General features: G+C 59.0%; 2 protein-coding genes across 4 annotated transcripts; one reads left to right on the forward strand and one right to left on the reverse strand.

Moving 5' to 3' along the window:
• The first annotated feature begins 19 nt into the window (after positions 1–19).
• Positions 20–11,824, forward strand: SIPA1 (signal-induced proliferation-associated 1). Of its 3 annotated transcripts, XM_006056461.4 has the most exons (17): positions 44–138; positions 1,791–2,014; positions 2,552–3,323; positions 3,902–4,029; positions 4,116–4,292; positions 6,421–6,595; positions 7,304–7,407; positions 7,636–7,793; positions 7,880–8,489; positions 8,784–9,058; positions 10,068–10,286; positions 10,389–10,500; positions 10,595–10,703; positions 10,801–10,902; positions 11,011–11,065; positions 11,251–11,329; positions 11,436–11,824. In XM_006056461.4, the coding sequence occupies exons 3-17, from the start codon at positions 2,648–2,650 to the stop codon at positions 11,580–11,582; spliced, it is 3,126 nt and encodes a 1,041-aa protein (XP_006056523.1). In that variant the 5' UTR covers positions 44–138; positions 1,791–2,014; positions 2,552–2,647; the 3' UTR covers positions 11,583–11,824. The 3 variants fall into 3 exon arrangements, with proteins under 3 accessions (XP_006056524.1, XP_006056523.1, XP_025142460.1); XM_006056462.4 differs by lacking the exon at positions 1,791–2,014 and having other exon boundaries at positions 20–138; XM_025286675.3 differs by lacking the exons at positions 44–138; positions 1,791–2,014 and adding an exon at positions 2,133–2,263.
• A 2,718-nt stretch (positions 11,825–14,542) lies between these two features.
• On the reverse strand, positions 14,543–23,707 carry RELA (RELA proto-oncogene, NF-kB subunit). The gene is made up of 11 exons (XM_006056460.4): positions 23,105–23,707; positions 22,496–22,522; positions 22,243–22,394; positions 21,945–22,093; positions 20,963–21,054; positions 20,459–20,590; positions 19,480–19,584; positions 19,056–19,268; positions 16,869–16,949; positions 16,707–16,781; positions 14,543–15,960 (listed from the first exon to the last, which is right to left on the reverse strand). Exons 1-11 carry the CDS (start codon positions 23,109–23,111, stop codon positions 15,338–15,340), a joined length of 1,656 nt encoding a protein of 551 aa, XP_006056522.1. The 5' UTR covers positions 23,112–23,707; the 3' UTR covers positions 14,543–15,337.
• Positions 23,708–27,126: the final 3,419 nt, after the last annotated feature.

Genomic DNA, 27,126 nt, shown 5'->3' on the forward strand with positions numbered 1-27,126 from the left:
GCCGGCCCCGCCCCTCCTCCCCGGCCCCGCCCCCGGCGTGGCCCCGCCCCCAGGCGGAGCCGGCGCCGGGAGCCGCCGCTGGAGAGCAGGCAGCGGGACCCCAGCGCCGGAGGAGGCGGCCGGGCGGGAGCCCCAGAGGTACTGGCGGGAGCGGGGGAGCGGCGGCACTGAGTCGGGCGGGACAGGGGAGGAGGTGGCCTGCCGGTCAGCCAGGGTGGTGTGTGGGTGGTAGGGGGTCCTCGCCGAGTTCGCCGCCTGCACCCTCCCAACCTCCCACTGGGCTCTAGTCCCACATCAGCACGTCCAGTCCCCTGCCTCTGACTGGTGCCGCCCCCACCTCCTTTGCGTGGACAGCCCGGCCTGGCCTGTGGCGGGTGAGTGAGTGGATGCGGCGGTTACCGGCTCCTCTCAGAGGAGCTGGCGACTGTCCGACTGCCTGCTGGCTGTGTGCTGGCTGTGTGCCGGGCACCCCCTGTTCTGGGGCTCCCCTTCTCTCGGGGCGGCCTCCGACCCAGCTTTTGCACACCGCCCCCCAGTCCCGCGCCTGGCCTGGGAGGAAACATCTGTTGCGCCCCCTGGCAGTAGAAATGGGGTCATGACCTCCAGATGTGCTGGGAAGCGTCCAGAGCCTCCTCCTGGGGCAGCCAGGCCTTCCGGATCTGTGGGAGCGGGCCGGCCCCCTCCTCGCCAGTGACACAGGCCGCAAGGAATGTCCTGGCCTCAATGGACCCTGTGTGAAGCTGCTGGGTGGGGGGCAGAGCCCAAGAACACCCCTCAAGGCAGGGCCAGAGCCCAGCCATTGCTGAGCCAGAGCAAGAAGCAGCCCCCAGCTGTTCACACACACATACACAGAGCTCGACCTGCACGGAGCGGGGGCCTGCACAGACCCCTGCCTCGTGTCCCCTCCCACCTCATCACACACACTTCACACACACACACACACACACACACACACACCCCACAGCCCAGGCCCCAGAGCTTGGCCCATGGAGCCAGGGCCTGCATCTGCCACCATACGCTTAACACATGGCCAGCTTCGCTCACTTCCCTTTGCTTGCAATCTCCTGGCAGGGTTGGGAAGGGACAGGAAGGGTTAATTAACCCCATTTTGGAGATGAGAGAACAGAGGTTCAGGGTCAGTGTCAAGAACTTTGTCCTAGAAGAAGCTAAGGGAGGAGGTACTCTGAGCTCTTGGAGGCCTGCCCTTGCTTGGTTCTAGAGCTCTAGCTGAGGGGTGCAGAGCGTGTGCCCCCACCCCCTCCCAGCCCAGCCCCAGGCAGCCCTAGCTGACGCATGAAAACCCGCCAGCAGGTGCCTGCACCCCGAGTGGGTCACCCACAGCCCTGCCCCAGCCACCCACTCCATCCTGGGTTCATCTGAGGGTGGCCGCCTCACGTTCTCACACCACCCTTCTTTTACACCTGCCCCTGGTCTCGACACGTTTCCGCACTTAGCAGGTCCCTGGGGCCTTCGGTGTCTCACTCGTACATCCTGTGAGAACTCAAGCCTTAGCCCAGCCCCCCACCTGCCCCACACCTACTCACACAGAGCTCGGAGTGGGGAAGTACAGCATTGCTTAGGCCCTGCAGACTGACAGGCCCAGGTTCAGATCCTAGCTGATACAGAGTTGCCCTGGGCAAGAGCAGTCCCTTATGGGGACCTCGGTTTGATTGTCATGTGGGGTTCAGAATGCCCTGTCAGCCTCAATGTGGCCAGGTAGGCCGAAGTCCCCATAGGTCCCAGTTCCAGCAGAGGGGCCTGGTCACCAAGACTCCCTCCCTTCCCCCCAGGCAGGGCCACAGAAGCCTGCAGGAGGGTGAGCCCAGACCCGTCCATCAGGTTGGGGTGACCGAGGTCCCATGACTGAGCTGGTGTGACCCCAGCACCTTCCTCAGGATGTGGGGCCGGGCAGGGGGCTGGGCCCAGAGCTGGGGCCACTTCCTGCACTGAAGGAAGTCCTCCTGCTGTCCCTGCTGACCTGCCACTGCCCCCTGGGAACCCCTTCGTCCTTCAGGTATCGAGGCATTGAGGGCCAGGGCATTGAGACCCAGCCGCTGGGTGCTTAGTTCCTCTGGGATCCTGGAGGAAGTGGGAGGAGCAGGGAGGAAGGTCTCTGGGGACAGGACGTCCTCCCTTTGTCAAGTGGGCAGGACCCAGACACCAGTGGCCCCATGGGTTTCCCGTCCCAGCGGAGACAAATCATCTGTCTGGTTGGGCCAGGTCTTGGTGGGGACCCTCACCCTGGGCCCAGACCACAGCCAAGGTGTGTGAGTGGGAGCTGGGGACCCCTGGTGGCCCCAGGGCGGCCCGGGGCTCCCAGACCCTCAGGGCCAAGGTAGCCACAGCCCAGCCCCTGGCCCTGCCCTGTGCTGAGCTGGAGGAGGGGGCTGAAACCTCAGCCCCAGGCAGACGAGGAAGTGGCCAGGAAAGCGGAAGCGGCTTTGATGGTCGCGGAGGGGGCCGGAAGCCAACCCGCGTGGGGAGGACCAGGCTGGGGGCTGGGTTCCTGTTTTCTCCCCAGGCCCCTCTCAGCAGCCCACTCTTCCCTCAGGGCAGGAACCGGCCTGCCGGCTGGGCACCAACCACCCGCGCCCGCCAATGCGGCCCGGCACCCGGAGAGCCAGGTCCCCAGGTCCGAGGCGCGCCCATGTGGGCCGGCGGCGGCGTGGGGAGCCCTCGGCGGGGCCCGGCCCCTGCGCCCACTGATGACCTCTTCGCCCGCAAGCTGCGCCAGCCGGCCCGGCCCCCGCTGACGCCGCACACCTTCGAGCCCAGGCCGACCCGGGGCCCGCTCGTGCGCAGCGGCAGCGATGCAGGCGAGGCTAGGCCCCCGACGCCGGCCAGCCCTCGTGCCCGCGCCCACAGCCACGAGGAGGCCAGCCGCCCCGCCGCGCCCCCGGCCCGATTCTTCTCCGACCCGCTGGCACTGTTGGGGCTGCCGGCGGAGGAGCCGGAGCCTGAGTTCCCGCCGGTGCCTGAGCCGCGCTGCTTCGCCCACTATGACGTGCAGAGCCTGCTCTTTGACTGGTCTCCAAGGCCCCGGGGACCAGGGGCGCAGGCGGAGGCCAGCTCTGGGACCCCCGCCGCGGCTCAGGACCAGACTGCTAGCTCGGACTTGCTGCTCGAGGCGCCTGGCTTTGTGAGCGAGCTCGGGGGCGAAGGCGAGCTGGGCCTGGGGGGGCCAGTGTCTCCACCTGTGCCCCCGTCACTGCCCAACGCGGCCGTGTCCGTCTTGGAGGAGCCGCAGAACCGGACCTCCGCCTACAGCTTGGAGCACGCAGACCTGGGCGCCGGCTACTACCGCAAGTACTTCTATGGCAAAGGTAAGGGTCACCTGCAGCGCGCTCTCCTCTCTGTCGAGTCCCTGGCTGTGTTAAACGTCAGGCTTTGTCTCTGGGTCAAGGCTGCCCAGCTGTAACCACCTCCTTGCAGCCAAGCCAGGCCTCCCCTCACACCCAGACATGTTCCTCTGCCTCTGTCGGGTTCGTACTCCTCTGGGCTGGGGAGAGATTTCCTAGGGCTATTGCTGGGAGCTGAAACCTGAACCCCTGCACCTGGGCACCTTGTCATCATCAGTGTTCACACGGGAGAGCCCCGGATATTCTGGGGAAGAATATGGGCATGCTGGGCAAGGCCATGCAGGATCTATCTAGGCTTTGGAGCAGGGAGGCATGGCCCTCTGGATCTGGGGCGAGATATACGGGCAAGGCTTAGGGCCCAAGCATATAATAGGTGGGACAGAAGTCAGGATTTGGCTTGGTAAAAGGTGGGCGGGGCTGAGGAGGGGATGATCTGAGCTAGTGTGATGGGACCTGGGAGGGGGACTTGGTGATGGGTGTGGTTGAGCGAGTGTGGGACTGCTGAGGGGCGAGGCTGATCATCTGCCTCCTGCTCCCGGCAGAACACCAGAACTTCTTTGGCCTGGACGAGGCGCTGGGCCCGGTGGCAGTGAGCCTGCGGCGGGAGGAGAAGGACAGCAGCGGAGGGGGCACTCTGCACAGCTACCGCATCATCGTGCGGACCACGCAGGTGGGCCGGGGTCATGGGAGCCAGGCCGCGGACTGCCTCTGGAGCTGCCTGCATGTATCCTGAGCGCCCCTACATCCCATCCTTAGCTCCGGACCCTCCGAGGCACCATCTCAGAGGACGCGCTGCCGCCAGGGCCCCCCCGAGGCCTGTCCCCGAGGAAGCTTCTAGAGCATGTGGCCCCGCGGCTGAGCCCCACCTGCCTGCGCCTGGGCTCAGCTTCACCCAAGGTGCCTCGCACGCTGCTCACGCTGGACGAGCAAGTGGTGAGTGGGCAGGGCACCCCTGTCCTAGAGCTAGACCTGGTCTGAACCCAGTCTGCCCAGCTCCCAGCCACCCAGCCTTGACCTCACGCTGGACGAGCAAGTGGTGAGTGGGCAGGGCATACCCTTGTCCTAGAGCTCAACCTAGTCTGAATCAAGTCTGCCCAGCTCCCAGCCACCCAGCCTTGACCCTGATCTTGAGCTGGACGGGGACCCCAGAAGAGCTAGCTTTTCAAAAGGAGGGCATGAGAGATCATCTGGAACCTTGCCTCTCAGGAACAGCAGCATCCACATCACCTGGGGGCTTGTTAGAAAGGCAGGTTCTGGGTCCTAACCCAGACCTACTGACTCAGGCCCTGCACGTGAAGAGATCCCGAGATAATTCCCATGTGCCTGTCAGCTGAGGAGCACTGTCTGATCGCCACTCCCTCTTCTTGCAAGTCCCTCTCATTCTTTGTCAGTTTGCCCTGCAAGGCCCTGCTGGGTCTCCTGCTAGTTTGGGGTGCTTGCTCCTTCCACTGTGGGCCCACCCAAGCCAGCTGGAAGTCCTTCCCTCCCCTGTGCCGAAAGTTACTACCCACTGGCCCTGACTTTCCTCCTTGGTCATTCAATGTCAGTCACTGAACAAACATTTCCTCATCCCTTGGTACCAGGCTCCAGACTGGATGCTGGAGACTTGTCTAGACCAGGTTCTGTCCTCAAGTAGCTCACAGCCAGGTAGGGGAGAGACCCACAGAGAATCATGGATAATGATGAGCAGGATAATAGTGAAAGGGGGATGCTGAGGGCTCTGTGGGACACCAGGGTGGGGCTGATTGCCTTCCTTGGCCAGGAGGTTAGCATCATGGAGGAAATGCAAGAGCTCAAACCAGGAAGGGCAGGCATGTTCTGGGCAGAAGGAACAACGTGGGTGAAGCTTAGAGACTAAGAACTGTTGCATCAGGACCCTGTGGGCATTCAGTGTGGCTGGAGTGGAGCTAGTGGGGACAGGGTGGCAAAGGCTGGCCTTTGGTCCCGAGGGCACTGTGAAGCCGTGGAAGATCTGAGAGGTCAAGCAGCCCTCTGGCTGCAGTGTGGTGGCTGGACTGGAGGCCAGGCTGAAGGTGGTTGCAGTTGTCCAAGCCAGGCCTGGTGGTGACGATGGCAGAGGTGAAGAGGCGGTAGTCCAGGGACAGAGTGGCTGGTGGGGGTGTTGTGAGATTCCCCTCCTTCTTGGCCCCTGAGAGTGGTATTTTTGTGGAGCCAGGGACCCTGGAGGATGGTTGGGAGGGAAGAGTCACAGGGAGGAGGTGAGGTGCCAGGTGCTAGAAGGACATCCATGCAGCTGCAGCCGGGAAAGGGGCTGTGCTGGAGGCCAAGATGGGAGTGTCGTCCGTGGAGACGGCTGCTTTGGCCACCGAGGGCAAAGAGCAGGAGTGGAGAAGAGGCCCGGACACGAAGTGGGTGGTCCCTGGGGTCACAGGCCAAGTGAAGTTCCTGTTGTCCCAAGTGCCAACTAGGGTGAGAGCATGCCAGGGTGAGGCCATGCCTGTGGTTGTTAAGAGGGGCTCAGGGTTTAAAAGTTGGGGTGGAAGTGTGGGGCTCTAGGGGTTAGGAGGGATGAAAGTGGGGACTGTGGGTGTAGACAGGCTTACTGTGAAGAAGGGAGGCAGGAGCTGGAGGGCCCTGGGCTCGTTGGCACGGTGGCAGGGCGCCCTGAGCTGTGCACAGTTAAGCCCAGATGCAAAGGAGCCAGAGGAGCTGGGAGCAGAGGGTGAGAGGTGGTGCGGGGCTCCAGAGGCTGCGGTCGAGGTGCCTGGGACTCCAGGGAGGGGAAGACAGGCTGGCCTTGGGCTAAGGAGGATGACTGTGTGGACGCTGATTGGGATCGAGCACCTTCTGTGCAGGGTCCTTTCCGTGAACCACGTCCTCTGTGGTCTCATGCCACCTCTCGGTTCCTTCCCACCTTGCCCTCCTCTGCCCTCCTGAGCGCCCAGAGCAGGAGAGACCGAACCCACTTGATAGGGTCATGGCTTAGAGAGGGCAGAGGCAGTCCCACCCCCAGGCCAGTGTCCCGTCCATGCCCCAGGCCCCCCGGGGTGTTGCTGGGAGATGGAGGCCTGAGCCTTCCGCCTGTGCCCTCCCCCCGCAGCTGAGCTTCCAGCGCAAGGTGGGCATCCTGTACTGCCGGGCGGGCCAGGGCTCAGAGGAGGAGATGTACAACAACCAGGAGGCAGGACCCGCCTTCATGCAGTTTCTCACCCTGCTGGGCGACGTGGTGCGGCTCAAAGGCTTTGAGAGCTACCGGGCCCAGCTGGACACCAAAAGTGAGGCCCAGGGGGTCAGGGTGGGGTGGGGTGGGGTGGGCGGAGACCCATGCTGAAGGGCAGGCTGCCTTGCCAAGAACTAGCTGCCGGCTCACTTTTCTGTCCCATCTTGTCCTAGGGCTGGGGCCGGGGGTGGAGAGTTTTCCGGGTAGGCTGAGGATGTGCATCAGGGGTTGCGAAGGCTGGGAGGAGGGGCTGGGACTGTCCCCCAAAGCCCTGGTGCCCTACTGCCGGAGCTGGGCCATGGGGGTTTGTGGGCACCACTTCCTCCCACCAAACACAGCCCCAGCCCAGCCCCAGCCTGTTGTGTTGGAAAGGTCCCGGGGTTCCTGGGAGGTGACCTCCTGCCTTCCTCTCTCAGCTGCTCCGCACATGCTGGTGCCTAGGCCAACATCTCTCCTCTCCTGGGACATCCGCCCCTGCCTCTCTTAGCAGATGGTTTCTCATTTCTGTCTTCATTCTGTCTCAGCATCCCAACCCCAGGCTGGATCCTGTGGTGGGAGGGAGTGGTGGGGGGGAGGGGAAAGGGGAGTAGTCAAGGCTGAGGCCCTTGGAGCCCGTGGCCTAGACCTTGGCTGGTGGTGGGAAGGAGTTGTCCACCTGCTGGCTGGGGAGGACAGAGGCTCCAGCCTGTGGGCAGGGACGACAGGTCCAAGCCACCCAGATTCCCCTTGCTTTCCCGCGGTGTCCCCAACTCCCCGGCCACAGCGGATTCCACAGGCACGCACTCCCTCTACACCACGTACCAGGACCATGAGATCATGTTCCACGTATCCACGATGCTGCCGTACACCCCCAATAACCAGCAGCAGGTGTGACGGGGGCTCTGGGGAACCAGGGAGGGGTGCTGCGGGGACCTTGGCCTGAGCTCTGCTGACCCCCAGCTTCTCCCTCCAAGCTAGTGTGACTCCCCAAAGACAGACATCTCAGGCCTGCACTGGGGGGGCCGGTGGGGGCCACGGGTGCCCAGGCGCTGCCTGGCTTGAATGAGCAGGGACATGGGGAAGCCCTGCTCACATGCCCCTCCTCCTAACCCCCAGCTCCTGCGGAAGCGCCACATCGGCAACGACATTGTGACCATCGTGTTCCAGGAACCAGGCAGCAAGCCCTTCTGCCCCACCACCATCCGCTCACACTTCCAGCACATATTCCTAGTGGTACGGGCGGAGGCGCCCTGCACTCCGCACACCTCCTACAGGTGGGCACCCCAGGGTTCCAGTTCTGCCAACGGTGCCTCTTCTTGGACCTTCCTTTTGCCCCTGACTATGGCCTCCCTCCCCATAGGGTGGCCGTGAGCCGCACCCAGGACACGCCGGCCTTCGGGCCAGCTCTGCCGCCTGGCGGAGGTCCCTTCGCGGCCAACGCCGACTTCCGGGCCCTCCTGCTGGCCAAGGCGCTCAATGGCGAACAGGCGGCGGGCCACGCACGCCAGTTCCACGCCATGGCCACGCGCACACGGCAGCAGTACCTGCAGGACCTGGCCACCAACGAGGTGACCACCACGTCGCTGGACTCGGCGTCGCGCTTCGGCCTGCCTTCCCTGGGCGGGAGACGGCGGGCAGCCCCCCGGGGCTCAGGCGCTGAGCTGCAGGCGGCAGGCGCGCTGGTGTGGGGCGTGCGCGCGGCGCCTGGGGCGCGGGGCGCGGCCGGAGCCGAGGCAGGCAGTTCCGACGGCGCCGAGGTGCCCTGCCTGCTGGGCATCTCGGCCGAGGCGCTGGTATTGGTGGCGCCGCGCGATGGCCGGGTAGTCTTCAACTGCTCCTGTCGCGACGTGCTGGCCTGGACCTTCTCCGAGCAGCGGCTCGACCTGTACTACGGCCGCGGGGAGGCGATCACGCTGCGGTTCGACGGGCCCCCTGGCCAAGCCGTTGGCGAGGTCGTGGCGCGCCTGCAGGTGAGGCGCGGGATTAAGTTCGGGGCGCGGCAGGGAGGAGCCTGCTTTGGGACCCCTCGTTTCCGCCGCCTCTCCTGCGAAAGGGAGAGTCGGAGTGGCGGGGGCACACCCAGTCCGGGAGTCTGGTAGAGCTGGAACTGGGGGTCCCCAGGCCCTCTTCCGCGGAGTGGTTGCTAATGCCCTCCCCGGGGGATGGGCTGGGAGTGGGAAAGGGTCCGTGTGACCTGGGACGTCCCGGGGCTGGCGCTGGGGCCGCGCGCAGCGCCGCTCACGCCCTGCCCCGCCCCGCCCCAGCTGGTGAGTCGGGGCTGCGAGACCCGCGAGCTGGCACTGCCTCGCGACGGCCAAGGCCGCCTGGGCTTCGAGGTGGACGCCGCCGGCTTCATCACGCACGTGGAGCGCTTCACGTTCGCCGAGACGACGGGGCTGCGGCCTGGGGCGCGCCTGCTGCGCGTGTGCGGCCAGACTCTGCCCAGCCTCTGCCCCGAGGCCGCTGCCCAGCTGCTGCGCTCGGCGCCCAAGGTCTGCGTCACCGTCCTGCCCCCCGACGACAGCGGCCGGCCCCGCAGGTCAGGGCGCCGGGACGCAGGGCGGTGGGAGGACCGGGCAGCTTGGCCACCGCGTCGCTTAGCTTATGCTTACTGTGTCCCACTGGCAACAGGAACCTTGTGTGGAGGCTTTTCCCTTAGAGAACCCCACGTCCCTTATTTAATTTCTCTGAACGGCACGTTCCTTATGGGTAGAAGGAAGCCAACTAAGCACTGTCTTCACTGCGGGAAAGATCGTAGTGCAGCGCCCCCCTAGCTTTCTCAAAGACATCCTCACACACACTATTGACTGACTACCTGTTACTTTAAAGTACGGACATGCTGGCTTCTCCTGTAAAGAGAAAGACAGAAAATATTTCAGGTTTTCTGGGCTATCTGGTCCCTGCTGCAGGTGCTCAACTCTCTCACAGGTGCTCAAAAGCATCCACAGATGTCACATAAATGATGAGTGTGGACTCGGACGTTTGAATTTGATATGACTTTCACATGCCATTGATACATTCTGTGTTTTTTCCCCCAACCATTTAAGATCGTAAAAACCTATCCTTAGTATTCAGTACTCCAGAAACAGGCACATCTGCTAAAACAGAAAAAAAGCCAAGAGGCTGGATTTGTGCCCAGGCAGTACTTTGTGGATCTCTACGCTGAGTGGTTTTCCCATGTTATTTAAACCCTCACAGCAAGCCAGGAGATCAGCAGTATCATCTCCATTTCACAGTTGGAGAAGTTGACATACAGAGTGATGTACTCAGGATACACGCGGGCAACCCTGTGATTTGAACTGAGGTCCCATGGACAGAGGAGCCTGGTGGGCTACAGCCCATGGGGTTTCAAAGAGGCAGACATGACTGAAGCGGTGTCACACACGGACACACATGCCCGCGGGAACAATGGCCAGCAGCCAGGCAGACTTCTTTCACTGTTGTTAGACAGCTGGGAGTGCTTTCCTCCTGGAAGCGAGCCTCCGGCACAGCTGGGAGTGGGGCTGGTGGTGCTGGACACTCCGCCTGACCCCCTCTTCCCCCCGCAGGAGCTTCTCGGAGCTGTACACACTGTCTCTGCAGGAGCCTAGCCGGCGGGGGGCTGCAGAGCCGGTGCAGGATGAGGCCCCCGCCGAGGCCCTACTGCCCGACACGAAGCAGCTGCTGCAAGTGTGCCTGAATGACAGCGGTAGTCCTCCAGGGCCTGGGGACCTGGCGGAGGAGAGGACCGAGTTCCTGCACAGCCAGAACCCGCCGTCACCCAGCAGGTACCCCCTCAGCCTCCCCTCTCCTGCACCCCAGGAGGCCTCTGCAAGCAGGGGCCACAGGCGGGCACAGCTCCCAGTGCTGAGCCGTCCCTGCCCTCGCAGCTCCCTGTCCGATGAGGCCCCGGTCCTGCCCAACACCACCCCAGACCTCCTCCTCGCCACCACAGCCAAGCCGGCAGCACCCAGTGAGGGTAGGGAGACACCCCCCACTCAGGTGAGCAGAAGCAAGGCTCTGGAGCCCCACAAGCAGGGGTGGGCACAGTGGTCATGATGGGCATCCCCCATCTATACCCACTTCCGCCCCCCAGGACGGGCCAGGCAGCCCCGGTGGCTTTGAGGACAAGGACGAACCGGCCCCAGAGCTGAGGGCCTCCTTTTTGCCACGAACCTTGTCTCTGAGGAACTCTATCAGCAAAAGTGAGTCTGGAGCAAGGGTGGTGTGGGGGTCTAGGAGCAGAGTGGGAGGGGGCCTGGCCTGCGCTTCCCTGGCTGAGCCCAGCCCCGCTGCCCACAGTCATGTCTGAGGCGGGCAGCGAGACCCTGGAAGACGAGTGGCAGTCCATCTCGGAGATCGCCTCCACTTGCAACACCATCCTGGAGTCGCTCTCCCGGGAGGGTGAGGCCACCAGGGTGCTCCGGGGGTAGGGGGTGGGAATCAGGGGCGCGGGAGCCAGAGTGGGGCGCTCTCGCTTTACGTGCCCGGACGGTCCCTCGGTCCCCACAGGACAGCCCATCCCCGAGCGCGGAGATGCCAAGGGAACTCCGAAGTCTGATGCTGAGTAAGCCTCCCACCGACCTACCCCTCACCCTATGCCCAGTGTTCATGCCCACGCATTAGAGGGAAGCTCTACACCTGAGTCAGAAGATGGGGGTTGGGCCCCTCTCACACGGGTGGGTCTGGGTACCAGCCCGTGGTGCCACCCCCAGCCCCGGTCCCCCTGAATCCTGACTTCCATGTTCCCAGGCCAGAACCCAGGAGCCTGTCTGAGAAGGTCTCTCACCTGGAGTCCATGCTCAGGAAGCTGCAGGATGACCTGCAGAAGGTGACATGGCGGCCGCGGGTCGCGGGGACTCACAGGGGTGCCCTGGGAGCGGGGCTGGGGGCCCAGCCACCCTGACTCCTGCCTCCCCCAACTCTCGCCCCCTCAGGAGAAGGCAGACAGGGCGGCCCTGGAGGAGGAGGTGCGGAGCCTGCGGCACAACAACCGGCGGCTGCAGGCCGAGTCGGAGAGTGCGGCCACCCGCCTGCTCTTGGCCTCCAAGCAGCTGGGCTCCCTGGCCACCGACCTGGCCTGAGCCGTCAGGCAGGCCTCAGCCTGGCTGCCCATTTGCTGGAACTGCCCGGCTGCTCAGGGCCCCTGGGCCGCACAAACTGGGCCCTCCTCAGGAACTCTCCCTGCGCGAGGCGCGTCTTAGCACTGCCCCACTCCCCGGCCCGTTATTCGGTGACACAGTTGCCCTCACCCCACCCATTTGTAAATATTCTGTGGAGAAAAGGGGACTTCAGGGAATAAAGAAGCCACTGCTCTTTGTGTCTACACAGGTGTTCACGACGTGATGGGGGAAGGGGTTTTGCTCCCATAGGCTCCGGCCAAGCTCCCGGGACTGGTTAGGGAAGCCCTGGGGACATTGGTTCAGAGTTGGGCTGCCACAAACTGGGGGGTTCTCTGAGACTAGGCCATTCCTTGTTTTCTGTCCCACAAACATTTACTTGGTCTGTTGGGAAGCAAGTCGCCACACTCTGTACCGATTCTGCTTAACTGTAGGAGCCAGACCCTTTCCCTGCAACCAAACCCGAGGGGCTGAGATCAGAGGCAGAGCGTGGACCTGCTGGGCAGGGGAAGGAAGCTGCTGGCCATGCCCCCCTTTAAAGGCCCTGACCCCAGTACAGGAAGTCCTCTCCTCTGCAGACACTGAGCCCCCAAGCCTGGCACTCCTGTCACCTGGCCAGATCTTGCAGGGCCCAGTTCCAGAGGTAGGAGCTTCTCTGCCTTAGCTGCCTGGGAGATGTTTCCATGTCTCCAACTCACTTTCCTCCTCACCAGCCTCTGACACCTTGTTCCTCACCAGGCTGGGCTCTTTCCCATGAGTGGCAGGTCCATCAGCGGGTCCAAACTTGGATTGTGTCTAAACTTTGTTTTCAGGACCTGAGGCCCAGACAGGGCACTGACTTGCCTAGCATCACATGCCTTGTCCAGCCCTGCTGAGACCCAAGCCACCGACTTAGGCTTTGGCAGGATGAGCCAGGCTATGAGAAACAGGGTCAGGGGATCAGGAGGAGGTAATGTGAGTTGCAGAGGTTCACTGTCCTGTTCACAAGATAGAGAAGTCAAGGGTATCCTGGGTAGGACCAGTTGGGGGCCTACTGTACTGGAACTGGCTTTTGCAGGGACCCAGGGTCGAGGAGGATGGAGCTGAATCAGAAAGGGCTGTGAATGGGGGCACTGGGGTTCCCAGCACTGGGTCCCAGCTCTCACCTGGTGGACTGTAGTGAGGATCCCTCACAGGCAGGGTGGAGGGCTCTGGTTACTCTCTGGCTGTGAGTCTGCAGAAAACGGGGGTCTGGTGATGTGGTGGGTAGATGTTCAAAGGGAGGGTGATGAGATTTGGGTGTCAGAGCCCTACAGGGAAGATATGGCCAGGGAAGTGGCTGTAGTTGCAGCCCCAGTGGGCAAGGTGGCTGCTTAAACTAAGGAATGGCCGTGGGGGTGGGGATAACCGGGCACATCTGCCAGGACCAAGTGAGGAAGTGAACTCGAGTTGCTAGGGGAGAAGGTGCAGAATCCACGGTGGTGGCCAGGTTTCCAACTGGAGCCCTGGAGGCTGGTAAGGCCATGACTGCGGGGAAAGGGCAGGCCGGGTCCCTTGGAGCACCGAGATTTTGAAAGACCTGAGGGATGTCAGGGTGAGATGTCCAGAGTGCGGGCGCATAGGAGAGAGAAGTCTGAGCTGGAGACAAGGATTTGGGACTGGTGAGCCATGGTCATGATGAGGTCACTCAGGGAGTGTGGGAAGGGCCAGGAGAGGGTTTTCGGGGGAGCGCGGGAGGTCACTTCAGGACACTGGGGAAGCCGAGAAGAGCGAGGCACAGCCTGAGGTGGAGGACCCGAACTCACTAATTGGCGACACTGCGGGCAGTTTCGGCCATCAGTTTCCTCCGGCGAGGAGTCTTCCCACCCCGCCAGGTCCTTCCCGGCGCTCGCCCTGGCCCCGCCCGCAGCGCAGCAGCTGCAAACCTCACCTCCGCACGCACCGCCCCTCGGGCGTAAGTACCGCTGGGCCAGGCCCCAGGGTGGCACACCTGCTTCAGACCCCGCCCCCCGACAGAAACGCCGCAGAGCAGCACGAGTCGCTAGATGCTTTCCGGTTCCCCAACATTCCGCCGCCAGCTGGCATCTTTTCTCGTAGACGCCATAGGAACCTGCACCCTGGGCCTCCTGTGTTCCCAGGGGACTCGCTAGATTTGCAGCAACGTCTCACTGATACCTGAGTGCTCCTGCCTTCACCCTCCCGCAACCCTGCGACGCCATCGGCCTCAGGATGGGCTTTTTCCGAAGCGCACTGCCTGGCCGCCCCGTTGTAGAAAGCTATCTGTGCGCTTGCGCACTCGGGAAGGCAGGCCCTCGCTTATCTAGGGCCGGTGGCTGACTGCTTTACTGCGCGTGCGTCGGGACAAAACGGAAGGATGTCCGGCTCTAGCCCTTGGGCCATGGCTTGATTTTTGTTCAGGACTCCTGGGCCGTGCGCGGTGGTGGAGAGGAGGCGGCTTAGGATTTAAGATTTCCTTGGTCCTCCCAGGGCAGGGTATGAAAGGACAGACCTTCACCTGGCACCTCCCTCCCCAACCACTTAAGAGATGAAATCCAAACCTCTTAGCGGAGCCTCTTCATCTTTTACAGACTGACCCATCTAATCTTTCCAACATCGTCTCTTATCCCGCTTACCTATAAATGCTGGCTAGCCCCTCTGTATAGACCTGAAGCTAGCATGGCCTTTGTGAAGCCCTTCCTGAAAATACTCCATCCCCACAACTCCTGGGTCCAACCGGGCTCTCGCTAGGCTAGGACCTCCCCTCGCCCCCACACAGCCGCCTGCTGTCATTCACTGGCTGGTAGCTAGGAGTGTCCACGGATGTCCGCGGACTGCAAGCTCCCCAGTGGCAATGTATTCCTCCAGCAAATGTGTCCCTCCAACTCTGTATCACCAACATCCAGCCTGAAATGACCAGGAAAGAGTGTGCTCAAAGAAGACAAATCTCTAGCCAGCATGGCAACAAATTTATTAGTTCAGAGTAGAAAAAGCAATAGTCTATAAATGCTTTGATTCTTCAGTAAAAACTGAGCCTCTTGACTGGAGAGCAGCCAGCCTGCTCTCCCCGACTCTGAACAGCTTGCCCTATCATTAAGGCACTTGAGAAAAGGAGGAACAGAGCAGTCTCAGAGAACCTCCCTGGAACCTGGAGAAGGCCAATACTGCCCCACCAGTCCCCTCCAACCACAGCCCAGCAAGGGAAGAGCTGGCAGAGACCTCCGCGGGCGGGGAAGGCCAGGCCCTCAAAGGCTGGTAGTTAGGCACAAAGAATGCCGCACCAGAGACGGGCACATAACGGGGATTATTTTGCCTCAAGGTATAAATGAATCTATGATTTGAGGAAGACACTTGTAATAAGGCTTTGTGGCCTCCAAGGCCATAGCTCCAGCCTGCCCATCTCTCTAGGAGAGTACTAGATGCTGGAGGGTGAGGTTGGGGGACCCCAGAATTTTTCTGTAGAGCCTGGAGCCGAACATCAGGATAAGGGATGGAAGAGCTCTTCCCAGCTCTCCCCTTTCCAGAGAAGTTAATGCTTCTGCTTAAGCACCTCCAAAAAGAGAGAGAGATACATACTGCCAATAAAAGAATAAAATGCACCCTCCCCCCCACCCCAGGAAGACATCACCCAAAGCAGCTGGGGGCAACTGGAGCACACCCTCCCAGAATCCGTCATTGTGTGCTTTGGGAGGGCTTCAATCCCTTGCTAACCCACTGTTCTGGGCAAGGCAGGTGTCACCCCTTTAGGAGCTGATCTGACTCAGAAGGGCTGAGAAGTCCACGTCTGCGATGGAGGAGAAGTCTTCATCCCCCGAGAGGAGGCCATTGGTGAGCCCAGGGGGCCCCAGGGGAGTGGGAGCTGGGTCAGGGGGCCTTTGGGACCCTGTCACCAGGCGAGTTATAGCCTCAGGGTACTCCATCAGCATGGGCTCAGCTGTGTGGGGGCCCATGGGTACACCCTGGTTCAGCAACTGCTGAAACTCAGAGTTGTCGACAGATGCCAGGTCTGTGAACACGGCAGGGTCAGTGTTGTTGCCAAGCAGAGCCCCCAGGTCTTCATCGGTATCAAACTGCAGCTGCAGCAGGGCCTCTGTCAGTGTCCCTTCCCCGGTCTGGTTGGTCTTGGGGGCAGGCGGGGTCACAGCCTGAGCCAGGCCTGGGGCTAGGGCCTGGGCCAGGGTTGATGACATGCCTGGGGCTGGGGCCGGGGCTGGGGCCAGGACTTGGGTCTGGGTCAGGACCGGGGTGGGGGCTGGTGCCAAGGCCGAGGTCTGGCTTGGGATCTGCCCAGAAGAAAAGACCATGGGGGAAAACTCCTCAAAGTTGATGGTGCTGAGAGATGGCGTAAAGGAATAGGGCTGGGGAGCTGGAGAAGAGAAACAGAGAGGCAGGGGTCAGAGAAAGCCTCGCCCCCCCATCCTCTGTGCCCCAGCCGCTGCCTCAAGTGCTGAGGCTCAGCCCTTCCCTGTGGTGTCACCGCCGGCAACCTACTCCCTCTTCTTAGCCAATCTGGCCTCCCCTGTAGGGCCCAGTTCCAGGCTCACCTCCATGGAGCCCTGCCTGTCTACCCTGGCCCACAAAGCTCTCACAGCCTTCAGAGAAAAGGATGCTTTCAGAGTGGGCACAACCTTGTGCCCGAGCAGCTGGCAGGGAGCAGTGCCTCTTCCTCTTCCTCTGAGACGTAGCAGCACATGCATTACAGGTTGCTGTTTGCTACTTCAGAGGGGACTGTTTGGTTGCCCCACTTCAATGGAGAACTGAGAGCAGAGACTGAATTTTTGAAACTTCTGCATCTCAAGGCATTCAATGTGGGTTTAACCAACACCACAGGGGTTCTCATCCCCAGGAGGGTGCTGGTTCTTGGGGCACACCTCCCAAGCCTCTGATTCCCCAGGTCTGTGAGGGGCCCGGGAATCGGCATCTTCACCGCTTCCCAGCTGGCTCTGATCTTAGGCCACCAAGGCTCAGGCCCTGGGAAACAGGAGCCCAACAGCGCAGGTTTCAGACACCTGCTGGTGAGACTGCTCGACTCCCTCCAAGAGGTGTCGAAGCCATGGGTGGAACAGATTTGAGCCTACAGTTCCAGTGTGATGACCTTAAGGAAATCCTCACCTGGCTTGGGGATGGAGGCTGAGCCACGGTTAGGCACAGCGATGCGCCGGGTCGGAGGCCGGGGGTCGGTGGGTCCTGTGGGGTGAAGGCTGGGTCAGTTCTTGGTGTCTAGGGTCCCCTCCCTGCCCACTGCTCTCTGATTCTCCCGCCACCCCCTCTTACCATTGAAAGGGCTCTTTTTCATGATGCTCTTGAAGGTCTCGTATGTCCTTTTGCGCTTCTCCTCAATCCGGTGACGATCGTCTGGGAAAGTAACGGAGGGAAGTGGGTCCTGCTTGTACCAGTGGACCCCCAAAGCTCCCAAAGGACCCTCGGGAGGTAGGCGAGAGGACAAACTTTTCCAAGACCCTTTCTCTAAACCTCAGCCAATGAGAAGAGCTGCACAACTCTGTGACACTCCACAATTATAAGAACACCATGACTTTTTTGAGAAGACCTCCATTAGCTGAATCTGCCCTCCAAAGGCCAAACAGGTGACCCCAAGTCAGGGGCCAGGAGCTGTCGCAGGGTCCCACCTCAGGCTTCTCTCACCTGCACCGCTGATGTCCCTGCTCCCGTCCAGCCCTGACCAGGCCTGGTGCTGTGCGCTCTGCTCTCTGGGGCAGCCCGGGCACGACAGGCTGGCTTAAGACTTCAACAGACTCTTAACCTTCTGTCTGATGGTTTCCAAGTTTAGTCTGGAGCTTTCCGAACTCTCTAACTACTGTAGCACTTGGATAAGCCCAAAGCACTCGACGTCAAGAGCCCAAAGCGAACCTCACCGTCTCACCTCAAACACCTGACCCTGGTTCTCTCCCCTTCGGTGTTCCCGCCCTACCTCTTTTGCCCTGTTCCCAAACCTTGGACACGTCCTCAGCAGCTTCCTCTTTCTCACTCCCCACCATTCACCCTGTAGACACACATTCACCAAGCACTTGCATGCCAGGCTCCATTCGAGCCACGGGAGGTATGGCCCTGAGTAAGCAGACAAGGTTCATTTTCCCCAAAGCTGTGACATCCAAGTGACAGAGGGGCACTGACACAAGCGACAGGAGCTCTGAGGAGGCGGCCCAGGGTGACGCAACAGCACCCAAGTAAGGTCAAGGAATCTAGTTTAGGGGTCCAGGGAAGCACTGGTGTGAGCCCACCACGTGAAGATCTGGGGGCCAAGCGTTCCGAGCAGAGGCAGCAGCTAGAGCACAGGTCCCCAGGAGGACACAAAGGGCCCGTGGGGCTCAGGGTCTCGGAGGCCGGCGGTGGGTGAGACGGTCTCGTGCGTTCCGTCTGTGAGGTTCACACAGCACCCTCTCTCCTGGAACGACTGGAACATCTTCCAAAACCTCCCCACCTTGTGTCCCCCCCTCAGATCCTCTGCTGGCTGCTTCCAGACCTGCTCACATCACTTCTCTGTTCAGAAACCTTTGGTGGCTCCCGAGGCCTTAGGATATGACCCCAGATGAACGCGAGTCCAGCCTTCAAGGTCCTTCTGCCAGGGCCGCTCACTGCCCGACGATGTGAACTCCTGCCACAAAGCTGTCCCCAAATGTGCTGTGCCCGCTCCCTGCCCTTCCGCTCCACCCGCCTAGAGAATGCTTCTGGGTCTTTCTCCAACCTAAATGCTACCTCCTCCACGCAGCCGGTTCCAGTTCCCACAGTATTCTGCACACACCTCGCTGCTTCGCGTGTCATTCTGTAACGCAGGCTCTGCTTTGCATGTGTCTCTTCCTCATGTGACCGAGCTCCCAAAGGGCAGGGAACATGTCTTATCCATCTTTGGATTGAGAATACCTGGCGCAGAGCCTGGTGCCAAGTGGACACTCAGTCCTCATCTGGTGGAATGAACTGATGGCCGTTTCAGGCCTTGTTTTCCAGACTGTTAAGACAGGTCCCAGGGCAGGACACACTTTCAGGCTGGATGACAGGCTTCAGATAAAGGATCACTTTGGCTGCTCCTATTTGAGCAGATGCCCGAAAGCCCTGACCACACCATGGCTGTGTGGTGGTGATAAGTACAGATACAGTGCGGCAACAGGTCCCTGGGCCAGACGGCCTGGGTTCAAATGAGGTCTGGGTCTATAACTCACTAGCTATGTGACCTCAGGCAAGTTAGATGCTATCTCCCACCTCAAAAGGTTCATAAGAGAATAAAATCAGGTAATTCACTGATATGCCTGGAATAGGGCCACACGTCACAAGAGCTCAGTAAGTCTTGGGCATCACTATTAAATGAGGTGAGAAGACTCTGATTATTATGGAAATCTCTGCCCAACCCCAGCTTCTGACCTTCACCTACAGCTGTGTCATCCAGCCCGGCCTCACTCCCACTGGCTGGAGCCCACAGCCCTACTGCTGCCCTGCCCAGCTGGGTACCTGTGTCTGGCAAGTACTGGAATTCCATGGGCTCGCTGAGCTCGCGATCGGAAGGCCGCCGCAGCTGCATGGAGACGCGCACAGGGGCCTGCAGGCCGGGGTCCGCGTAGGGCGGCGTCCGGAACACGATGGCCACTTGCCGGTGCACGTCAGCTTGTGAAAACGAGCCTCGGGCCTCCCAGCCTGGCCCCGTGAAATACACCTCGATGTCCTCTGCAGGAGACAGGGCGGCCGCATGGGTGCTCAGCTCCCCCAGCCCACCACCCCCTGCAACTGCCGATACTTGCCTCTAGAGACGCACGGCCCTGCTGTCCCCAAGGAGTTGGGGGCAGTGCTTAAACCAGCTCCCTAATACTTAGTGTGTCTGCTTAGCCTTGCCCCTCGCCTCCTGCTCCTAGGTCCAGCCCTCGTTCTGGCTGTGTACCTTTCTGCACCTTGTCACACAGCAGGAAGATCTCATCCCCGCCGAGGCAGCTCCCAGAGTTCCGATTCACCCGGCAGATCTTGAGCTCGGCGGTGTTGGGGGCGCCTGAGGGTGTGGGAATAAGGAAGGAATCTCTAAACCACCGGCGGTCTCCTGGGCTGACCTGCAGGAAAAGAAGGCTCCTGCCCAGCCTAGGGTCAAGGTTGTCCAGAGTTTGCTGACTACACCTCTGCAGCCAAGGTTCAACCATTCCCATTGGCTCCTCACACCAACCAATTCAGCAACTCTCTATCTACCAGCACCTACTCCGTGCCCAGCTCTGCTCTAGGCCTGAAGAACATAACCACACACAAAAGGTAAACGTCTCTGCCCTCACGAAGCATACAGTCCTGTGAGAACCAAAGCAATCACAACTGCTGTTTCTCCACCTGACCCAGGCAGTATCCAAGACCCATTCATACCCGCCTTGGCAATGAATCCTTCCCTCCTGAGCCCCCCAACCCCCCACACACTGGTTCATCCTGGTTTTCCGGCCTTGGGGCCCCAAAGCCTTTTTATTTTCACGTATCCTACTGGCTACTTTACAACTGCAGTTGACCAACGTCAGCCCAATCCATCTGTAAGCTTCCTGTGAGCTTTCCTCATTGAATTCTTAGTTTCTGACATTATCTCGTTCCTGGAAGTTCATTTCCTGGAGTCATCAGTACAGTTCTGGGCGCAGCAACCTCTCATCATGGGCTGGAAATGCCTGTCTGCCATCTGACTCCCTGCCAGCCTGGACGCTGCACCTCAAGGGCAGCTCTGCGTCTCCTCTGCCTCGTCTCTTTGGGCAGCACAGCGCTGGGCACAGAGGGGATGACTGATACGCTGGATGACTGGACGAAGTCAGAGCGACTCTTGCAGGTCACGCTTCCCCACCTCTCCCTTCCTCCTCACAGGCCCACCCCTCTCCCCTTCCTGCGGCTCCCTGACCACTCACGGTTGTCAAAGATGGGGTGAGAGAGGACAGGCGCCAGGCGGAGGGGCCTGCCTGCTGGGTCCCGCACTGTCACCTGGAAGCAGAGCCGGACAGCATTCAGGTCGTAGTCCCCGCGCTGCTCTTCTATGGGAACTGTCAGAAAAACCGATGGTCAGGAGAGCCAGGGCCAGGGCCAGGGATGGAGCTGGGGCGGAGCAGGGTGTGCGGGTAGCTCTGGGCTGGGAGGGCTGTTGGAAGGTGTGTGAAAAGCAGGAGTCCTAGAGGAGGGCGGTGGGAAGGTTCTAGACCCATCACTGACTCCACCTGTGACCCTGGATGTCCTGTCCCCTATGTCCCCGCTCTCGTCTGTTTCTCCAATGGTAAAATGTACTGAACAGGCGTATGTACTGAACGGGCACTGCGTCTTGGCCGGTGAGGGACACGTGAGGGGAAGGTGGCCTCAGAAGCGTACAGCAGCTGGAGGTGCTCCAGGCAGGCCCAGGCCTCCGCCGTCGCTGCCCTCACCTTGGAAGGGGTTGTTGTTGGTCTGGATGCGCTGGCTGATGGCCTGCTCCAGGTCCCGCTTCTTTACACACTGGATCCCCAGGTTCTGAAAGCTGAGGTCCCCCCAGGCATAAGCTCCACTGTCTCCAGCAGAGTCTGGGCCCTCCTGCCTTGCCCATTCTGCCCCTTATCCCCCACCCACTCACCAGGTGATCATACCGTTCTTAACCCCCTTGAATGCCACCCCACCCAACTGTGCCATGGTGAAAGCCACTCCTTACTTTGGCTGACAAGGCCCTGCGCCCTGCCACCTGGCCCCAGCCACAGTCCCTGCCAGCTCCCTACCCTCTGCCCCAGGGCTTTCTTTTACCCTCTCTAAAGACATGACACTCATTCGTATTTCAAAGCCTTTTGCACCTGTTCATTCTGCTGGGCATGTCCCTTCCGTGCTTCTCTACTTTCTCACATTTAGGTCTTACTTTGGAGAAGCCTTTCTGACCTCCCAGTGCAAAGGAATGGGACCAGCTCCTTCGCCTCTCCCACCTCAGGCTATTCTTCCAACCTATTACTGCTTCATTTTCATCACTGAAATGATGACTTTCTAACAGTATCTTGTTCAGTTATTTGTACATTTATTTATGGTCTGCCTCTGTCAACCAGTACATAACCTTCAGGGAAGACCGTTGGTTCAATGGCTTTCATTCTGACTAGAAGAGATGTGACACTCCAGCCACAGGAGTTAGGGGTTCAGAGGTGATTAGGGACCCACACCTTTGCCACAGAGCTCACATGGAGCTCCTCCTATCCACTAGAGAGAGGAGACACACAGGCAATTTCAAAACAAAAGAATCAGCTTTCAAAGCTGGGGAGGGAGCAAGCAGTGAGGAATTCTGCCCTCTGTCCAGAAACGATTAACATTGTAACAGCAATATAACTGCCTGCTTTTCTGATTCCCATCTCATCACCACCTTCTACCACCCCCTGCCACCCCTAAGAAGCTCACCTGTGGATGCAGCGGTCCGGGCAGAGCTCAGCCTCATAGAAGCCATCCCGGCAGTCTTTCCCCACTAGCTCGTGGGGGTGAGGCCGGTGAGGGGGGTCCTTGGTGACCAGGGAGATGCGGACTGTCCCTGGCCCTGTGTAGCCATTGATCTGTCCAAAGTACAGAGAGCACCCTAGAGGGCTGGAATTCCAGACCCAACTCCCAGACACAGATTTCGGGATGGGGGGTGGGGGGTGGGGGCTGAAAGCAAGTCCCAGCCTTATTGACTCTGGGTCCCCCGCCCTGGGGCTCTGCTGACCTTGATAGTGGGGTGGGTCTTGGTGGTGTCCGTGCTCCTCTCTCCAGGGATGCTGCCAGCTGAGCGGCCCTCGCACTTGTAGCGGAAGCGCATGCCCCGCTGCTTGGGCTGCTCGATGATCTCCACATAGGGGCCAGAGGCCTGCGCCGGCTCTGCAGGGGACATGCGGGCCAGGCCCATCAGCCAGCTGACCCCATCGCCCCTGACCCTGGGGAGCTCCTCCCGACCCACTGAGAAAGGATGGTCCACTTACCTGCGGGGAAGATGAGGGGGAAGAGGTCTGAAAGGAGAGGGAGACAAGGGTCAGCAGGAGCCCACATCCTGTCCTCATCAGGGAAGGCCTGCTTCCCGGAGGTGAGAGGGAGCCAGGCTCCTTCTCCAGGACACTCAGTCAGGGCCTGCTACCTGGAACCTTCAGGGAAACTAGGGGCGTGGGTAATGGAGCCAGAAGCACCCTTTTCCTGAGGGAAACCAGGGATGGCCGCCTCCCTCCACCAGGGGAAACTGAGTCACGGCCTTTTCTGTTTTAAGTTACACTAAGGGAGGGCACCCCCTCCATCCCTAGAGGAAACTGAGTCAGATACGTTCTCCTCTAACAAGGAAACTAAGTTGGAACTGCCCAAGCCCCCCCACCCCGGGTCCCGGGGGGAAACTGAGTCAACGCTCCCCCCAACACCCCACACCCAGGGGGAAACTGAGTCAGACCCCCCGATGCCCGCCCCGCCCCGCGCCACCATCCGGCCGGCCGCTCCCTGCGCAGCGCCCATCTGCGTACGAAGGGTCGGAAGGCGGCGAGGGGCCTCCCGCCGCGGTCCCCGCGGCCCCAGCGCCGCCACCCCGCGGGGTCAGGGGGCGCCCTCACCGTCCATGGCCGGGGTCCCGGGGGCGGGGCCGGGGTCGCAGCTGGGCCCGCGGCGCGCGCTACTGTCGAGCCATTCGCCAGAGGCGGAAATGCGCCGCGCGCGCCCGCCGCCGCGTCACTGCCGGGAATCCGACCGCGCCTGCGCGATGCGACTCCGTCGCCCTCGTCTGCGCCGCGGGTGCCGCCGCCACCGGGAGAGATTCAGGGGCGAACGCGCGCCGCGCGGAGGATAGACAGGCCGCGTGCAGGGTGGACAGCCTGCTTGCGCCGCCGCTGCCGGCGACCCGGAGCTAGTGCGCGCCACGCGGGGCACCGACAGGCAGCTCGCCTGGAGGCCGCTCCGGGGGCTGGCGGGGCAGCTCGGCTCGCTCCCGAGTCTGGGCCCCGCCTGGAGGGCGGGGCCTGCGATTACTCACTATGTTTTTAGGGGATTTCGGGGGCCACCTCCCGCCGATCGGAGGAGTTTGGTGATGTCACCCCGAGCCGGTCTGGAGCCAAGCCAGGGCTGCCGGGCTTCGACCGCCCGCCCCGCGTAGGGAAAGGCTCCGGCCTGCTTCGCCCGCAAAGGCCAGGTGGCTCAACTCTTCAAGGTTTCCTAGTCAATAAAAGTGCTTCTTGATGGTTATTGCCGCATAAGCACTTTTTAATTTCCCGTCCACCCCAGTCTGGATGCAACGAGGAAAAAGAGAAGTGGCCTGGACCTCCCCACCTGGCAGTACTCGGATCGTGGCCTTCGCGGAGCCTGCTGCACGTTAGCGTGATCAGAGGCTCCGCGCCGCGTCCGCTCGCGCAGTACCCGCAGGCTCGTCGGTTTAAGATCATCCACACTGCCGACCCTCGGGGGCAGTGGGTGGACAGGGGTAGTCACCCAGGGGTAAATCTCTGGAGCTTGTCTCTGCAGCTTGATACCTCTGTTCCGTTTGAACTCCCTTACCCGGCCCTCCTCCCAGGGCTTCCTGCTGGGGTCCAAGAGTTTCTCAAAGCATTTCCACTGATTAACCGTCCTGTGACTCTTCGCCGAGGGTATCGTCCCCCAAGGTTTAACCCCGTACAAGCAAGTACGAGCGGGTTGGGGGTCGGGCTGGAGCACACACCGCCCCCGGGAGGATTTTTCATCCCACAGTGAGGATGCTCCACGGCTGGCGGCAGTCTTCCCCAGATGCAGGAAGGCTTTTTATTTTCTCTAAGTTCGTTCTAAATTAGGGAATCGTGTGGGAATTGGAAAAGATTGGAAATTCTGACTTGCTTTCCCAGGCTCAAAAAAAACAGGAAGAGAAAAGTGAAAACAGTTACCACCCCTCCCACTCATTTCGGTTTCTCATGTGGCTGCCCCGGATTAGAAAAGGCACCTTACTTTTTCTGAGGAGGCAGTCGTCAGGAAGAAAGAGTGGATTAATTATAATCTTTGATTAATGACACAATCATCATTGATGCTAGCATGGTCCTCCTTTTAAAATTTAGATATGTATACCTTTCAGATTAATAGGAGTTCCAGTGCACCCACTGCAAAACTCAAGAGGCTGGATGGAAAAGCATCAGAACTTACATCTACCCACCTGCTCCTCACCTGTTCATCTCCTCCTTATCCCAGTGTCTAGGGTGCCATCATCCACAATTCTGTATTTGTTGTTCCTTTGATTTTTCTAAATAAAAAAAATTTTAAGAAAAAAAATTATATGTACATGATGTTTGTTTTTGCTTAGTTTTGAACTGTAAGAGAGTATGGTATTATTTGTTGTCCTTTGTTATTTACATTTTTCACTCAACACATTACCAATATTCATCTGTTTCATAGTTCATTCAATTTTTTACTACTGTGTACTATTCTGCAAACATATCACAGTTTTTCATTTATTCCTCCTGAGGGTGGCCATTTGGGTTGTCAGTTTATTGCTATTATAAACAATGTTGTTCAGAACATTCCTGTGAATGTCTCCTGTTACATATATCCAGAATTTTTCTTGGGTATATATCTAAACGTGATTATTAGGGTATAGAATTTCTGTATCAGTTTTCAAAATAATGCCTTGGTTCTTTAACATCCTCCAAAGTTAATTAATAAGCATTTAAAAAATATCTTAACGAATGCATGGATTGAAACGTTTTTCATGTGTTTTAGGGATTCCACGTGTTGCAGTGGTAAAGAATCTGCCTGCCAATGTAGAAAATGCAAGTTCCATCCCTGGGTCGGGAAGATCTCCTGGAGGAGGAAATGGCAGCCCACTCTGGTATTCTTGCCTGGAAAATTTCACGGACAGAGAAACCTGGCAGGTTATGGTCCATGGGACAGGCAAAGAGTCAGACACAACTGAGCACACGTGAGGGGCTTTATTCCATTACAATTATTACTGAAGTTGAAATTGTTCCATCATTGGCCACAATATATAAATAACTCTTAAAACTCAATAACCAAAAAAGCAAACAACCCAATTTATTCTTTTTTTTATAATTTTATTTATTTTTGGCTGTGCTGGGTCTTCGTTGCTACAGTGGCTTTTCTCCGGTTTCAGAGAGCGGGGGTCCTCTCCAGTTGTGGTGCACGGGATTCACATTGTGGCGGCTCCTCTTTTTGTAGAGCACAGGCTCAAGAATTGTGGCACATGGGCCTAGTTGCTCCAAGGCGTGTGGGATCCTCCCGGATCAGGAATTGAACCAGTGTCTCCTGCAGTAGCAGGCAGATTCCTTTACCACTGAGCTACCAGGAAAGCCCCAAACAACCCAATTTAAAAAATGGACAATGAACTTGAATAGACATTTCTTCAAAGAAGATAAAAAGTGACTAATAAGCACATGAAAAGATGCTCAACCTAATAGCTATCAGGAAAATGCAACTGAAAGTTACAATGAAATACCACTTCATACTCATTCAGTTCAGTTCAGTTCAGTCACTCAGTCGTGTCCAACTCTTTGAGACCCCATGAATCGCAGCACGCCAGGCCTCCCTGTCCATCACCAACTCCCGGAGTTCACTCAGACTCACGTCCATCGAGTCAGTGATGCCATCCAGCCATCTCATCCTCTGTCATCCCCTTCTCCTCCTGCCCCCAATCCCTCCCAGCATCAGAGTCTTTTCCAATGAGTCAACTCTTCGCATGCGGTGGCCAAAGTACTAGAGTTTCAGCTTTCGCATCATTCCTTCCAATGAACACCCAGGGCTGATCTCCTTCAGAATGGACTGGTTGGATCTCCTTGCAGTCCAAGGGACTCTCAAGAGTCTTCTCCAACACCACAGTTCAAAAGCATCAATTCTTCAGCACTCAGCTTTCTTCACAGTCCAACTCTCACATCCATACATGACCAGTGGAAAAACCATAGTTTTAACTAGACAGACCTTTGTTGGCAAAGTAATGTCTCTGCTTTTGAATATGCTATCTAGGTTGGTCATAACTTTCCTTCCAAGGAGTCAGTGTCTTTTAATTTCATGGCTGCAGTCACCATCTGCAGTGATTTTGGAGCCCAGAAAAATAGTCAGCCACTGTTTCCCCATCTATTTCCCATGAAGTGATGGGACTGGATGCCATGATCTTCGTTTTCTGAATGTTGAGCTTTAAGCCAACTTTTTCACCCTCCACTTTCACTTTCATCAAGAGGCTTTTGAGTTCCTCTTCACTTTCTGCCATAAGGGTGGTGTCATCTGCATATCTGAGTTTATTGATATTTCTCCCGGCAATCTTGATTCCAGCTTGTGTTTCTTCCTGCCCAGCGTTTCTCATGATGTATTCTGCCTATAAGTTAAATAAACAGGGTGACAATATACAGCCTTGACAAACTCCTTTTCCTATTTGGAACCAGTCTGTTGTCCCATGTCCAGTTCTAACTGTTGCTTCCTGACCTGCATACAAATTTATCAAGAGGCAGGTCAGGTGGTCTGGTATTCCCATCTGCCTCAGAATTTTCCACAGTTTATTGTGATCCACACAGTCAAAGGCTTTGGCATAGTCAACAAAGCAGAAATAGATGTTTTTCTGGAACTCTCTTGCTTTTTCCATGATCCAGCAGATGTTGGCAATTAGATACAGAGA

Source organism: Bubalus bubalis, chromosome 5, assembly GCF_019923935.1.
Source record: "Bubalus bubalis isolate 160015118507 breed Murrah chromosome 5, NDDB_SH_1, whole genome shotgun sequence".
In the NCBI taxonomy this organism is placed as follows: Eukaryota; Metazoa; Chordata; class Mammalia; order Artiodactyla; family Bovidae; genus Bubalus; species Bubalus bubalis.

What these genes read in the sequence shown, in the direction of transcription:
- SIPA1 (XM_006056462.4), top strand. Translation starts at nt 2,648, where the DNA reads ATGTGGGCCGGCGGCGGCGTGGGGAGCCCTCGGCGGGGCCCGGCCCCT. An exon ending in TCATCGTGCGGACCACGCAG is followed by an intron (nt 4,030 to 4,115) that starts GTGGGCCGGGGT and finishes TCCCATCCTTAG; the next exon opens with CTCCGGACCCTCCGAGGCAC. An exon ending in AGGTCGTGGCGCGCCTGCAG is followed by an intron (nt 8,490 to 8,783) that starts GTGAGGCGCGGG and finishes GCCCCGCCCCAG; the next exon opens with CTGGTGAGTCGGGGCTGCGA.
- RELA (XM_006056460.4), bottom strand. An exon ending in AGACCCACCCCACTATCAAG is followed by an intron (nt 22,094 to 22,242) that starts GTCAGCAGAGCC and finishes TACTTTGGACAG; the next exon opens with ATCAATGGCTACACAGGGCC. An exon ending in CAACAACAACCCCTTCCAAG is followed by an intron (nt 20,591 to 20,962) that starts GTGAGGGCAGCG and finishes TTTTTCTGACAG; the next exon opens with TTCCCATAGAAGAGCAGCGC.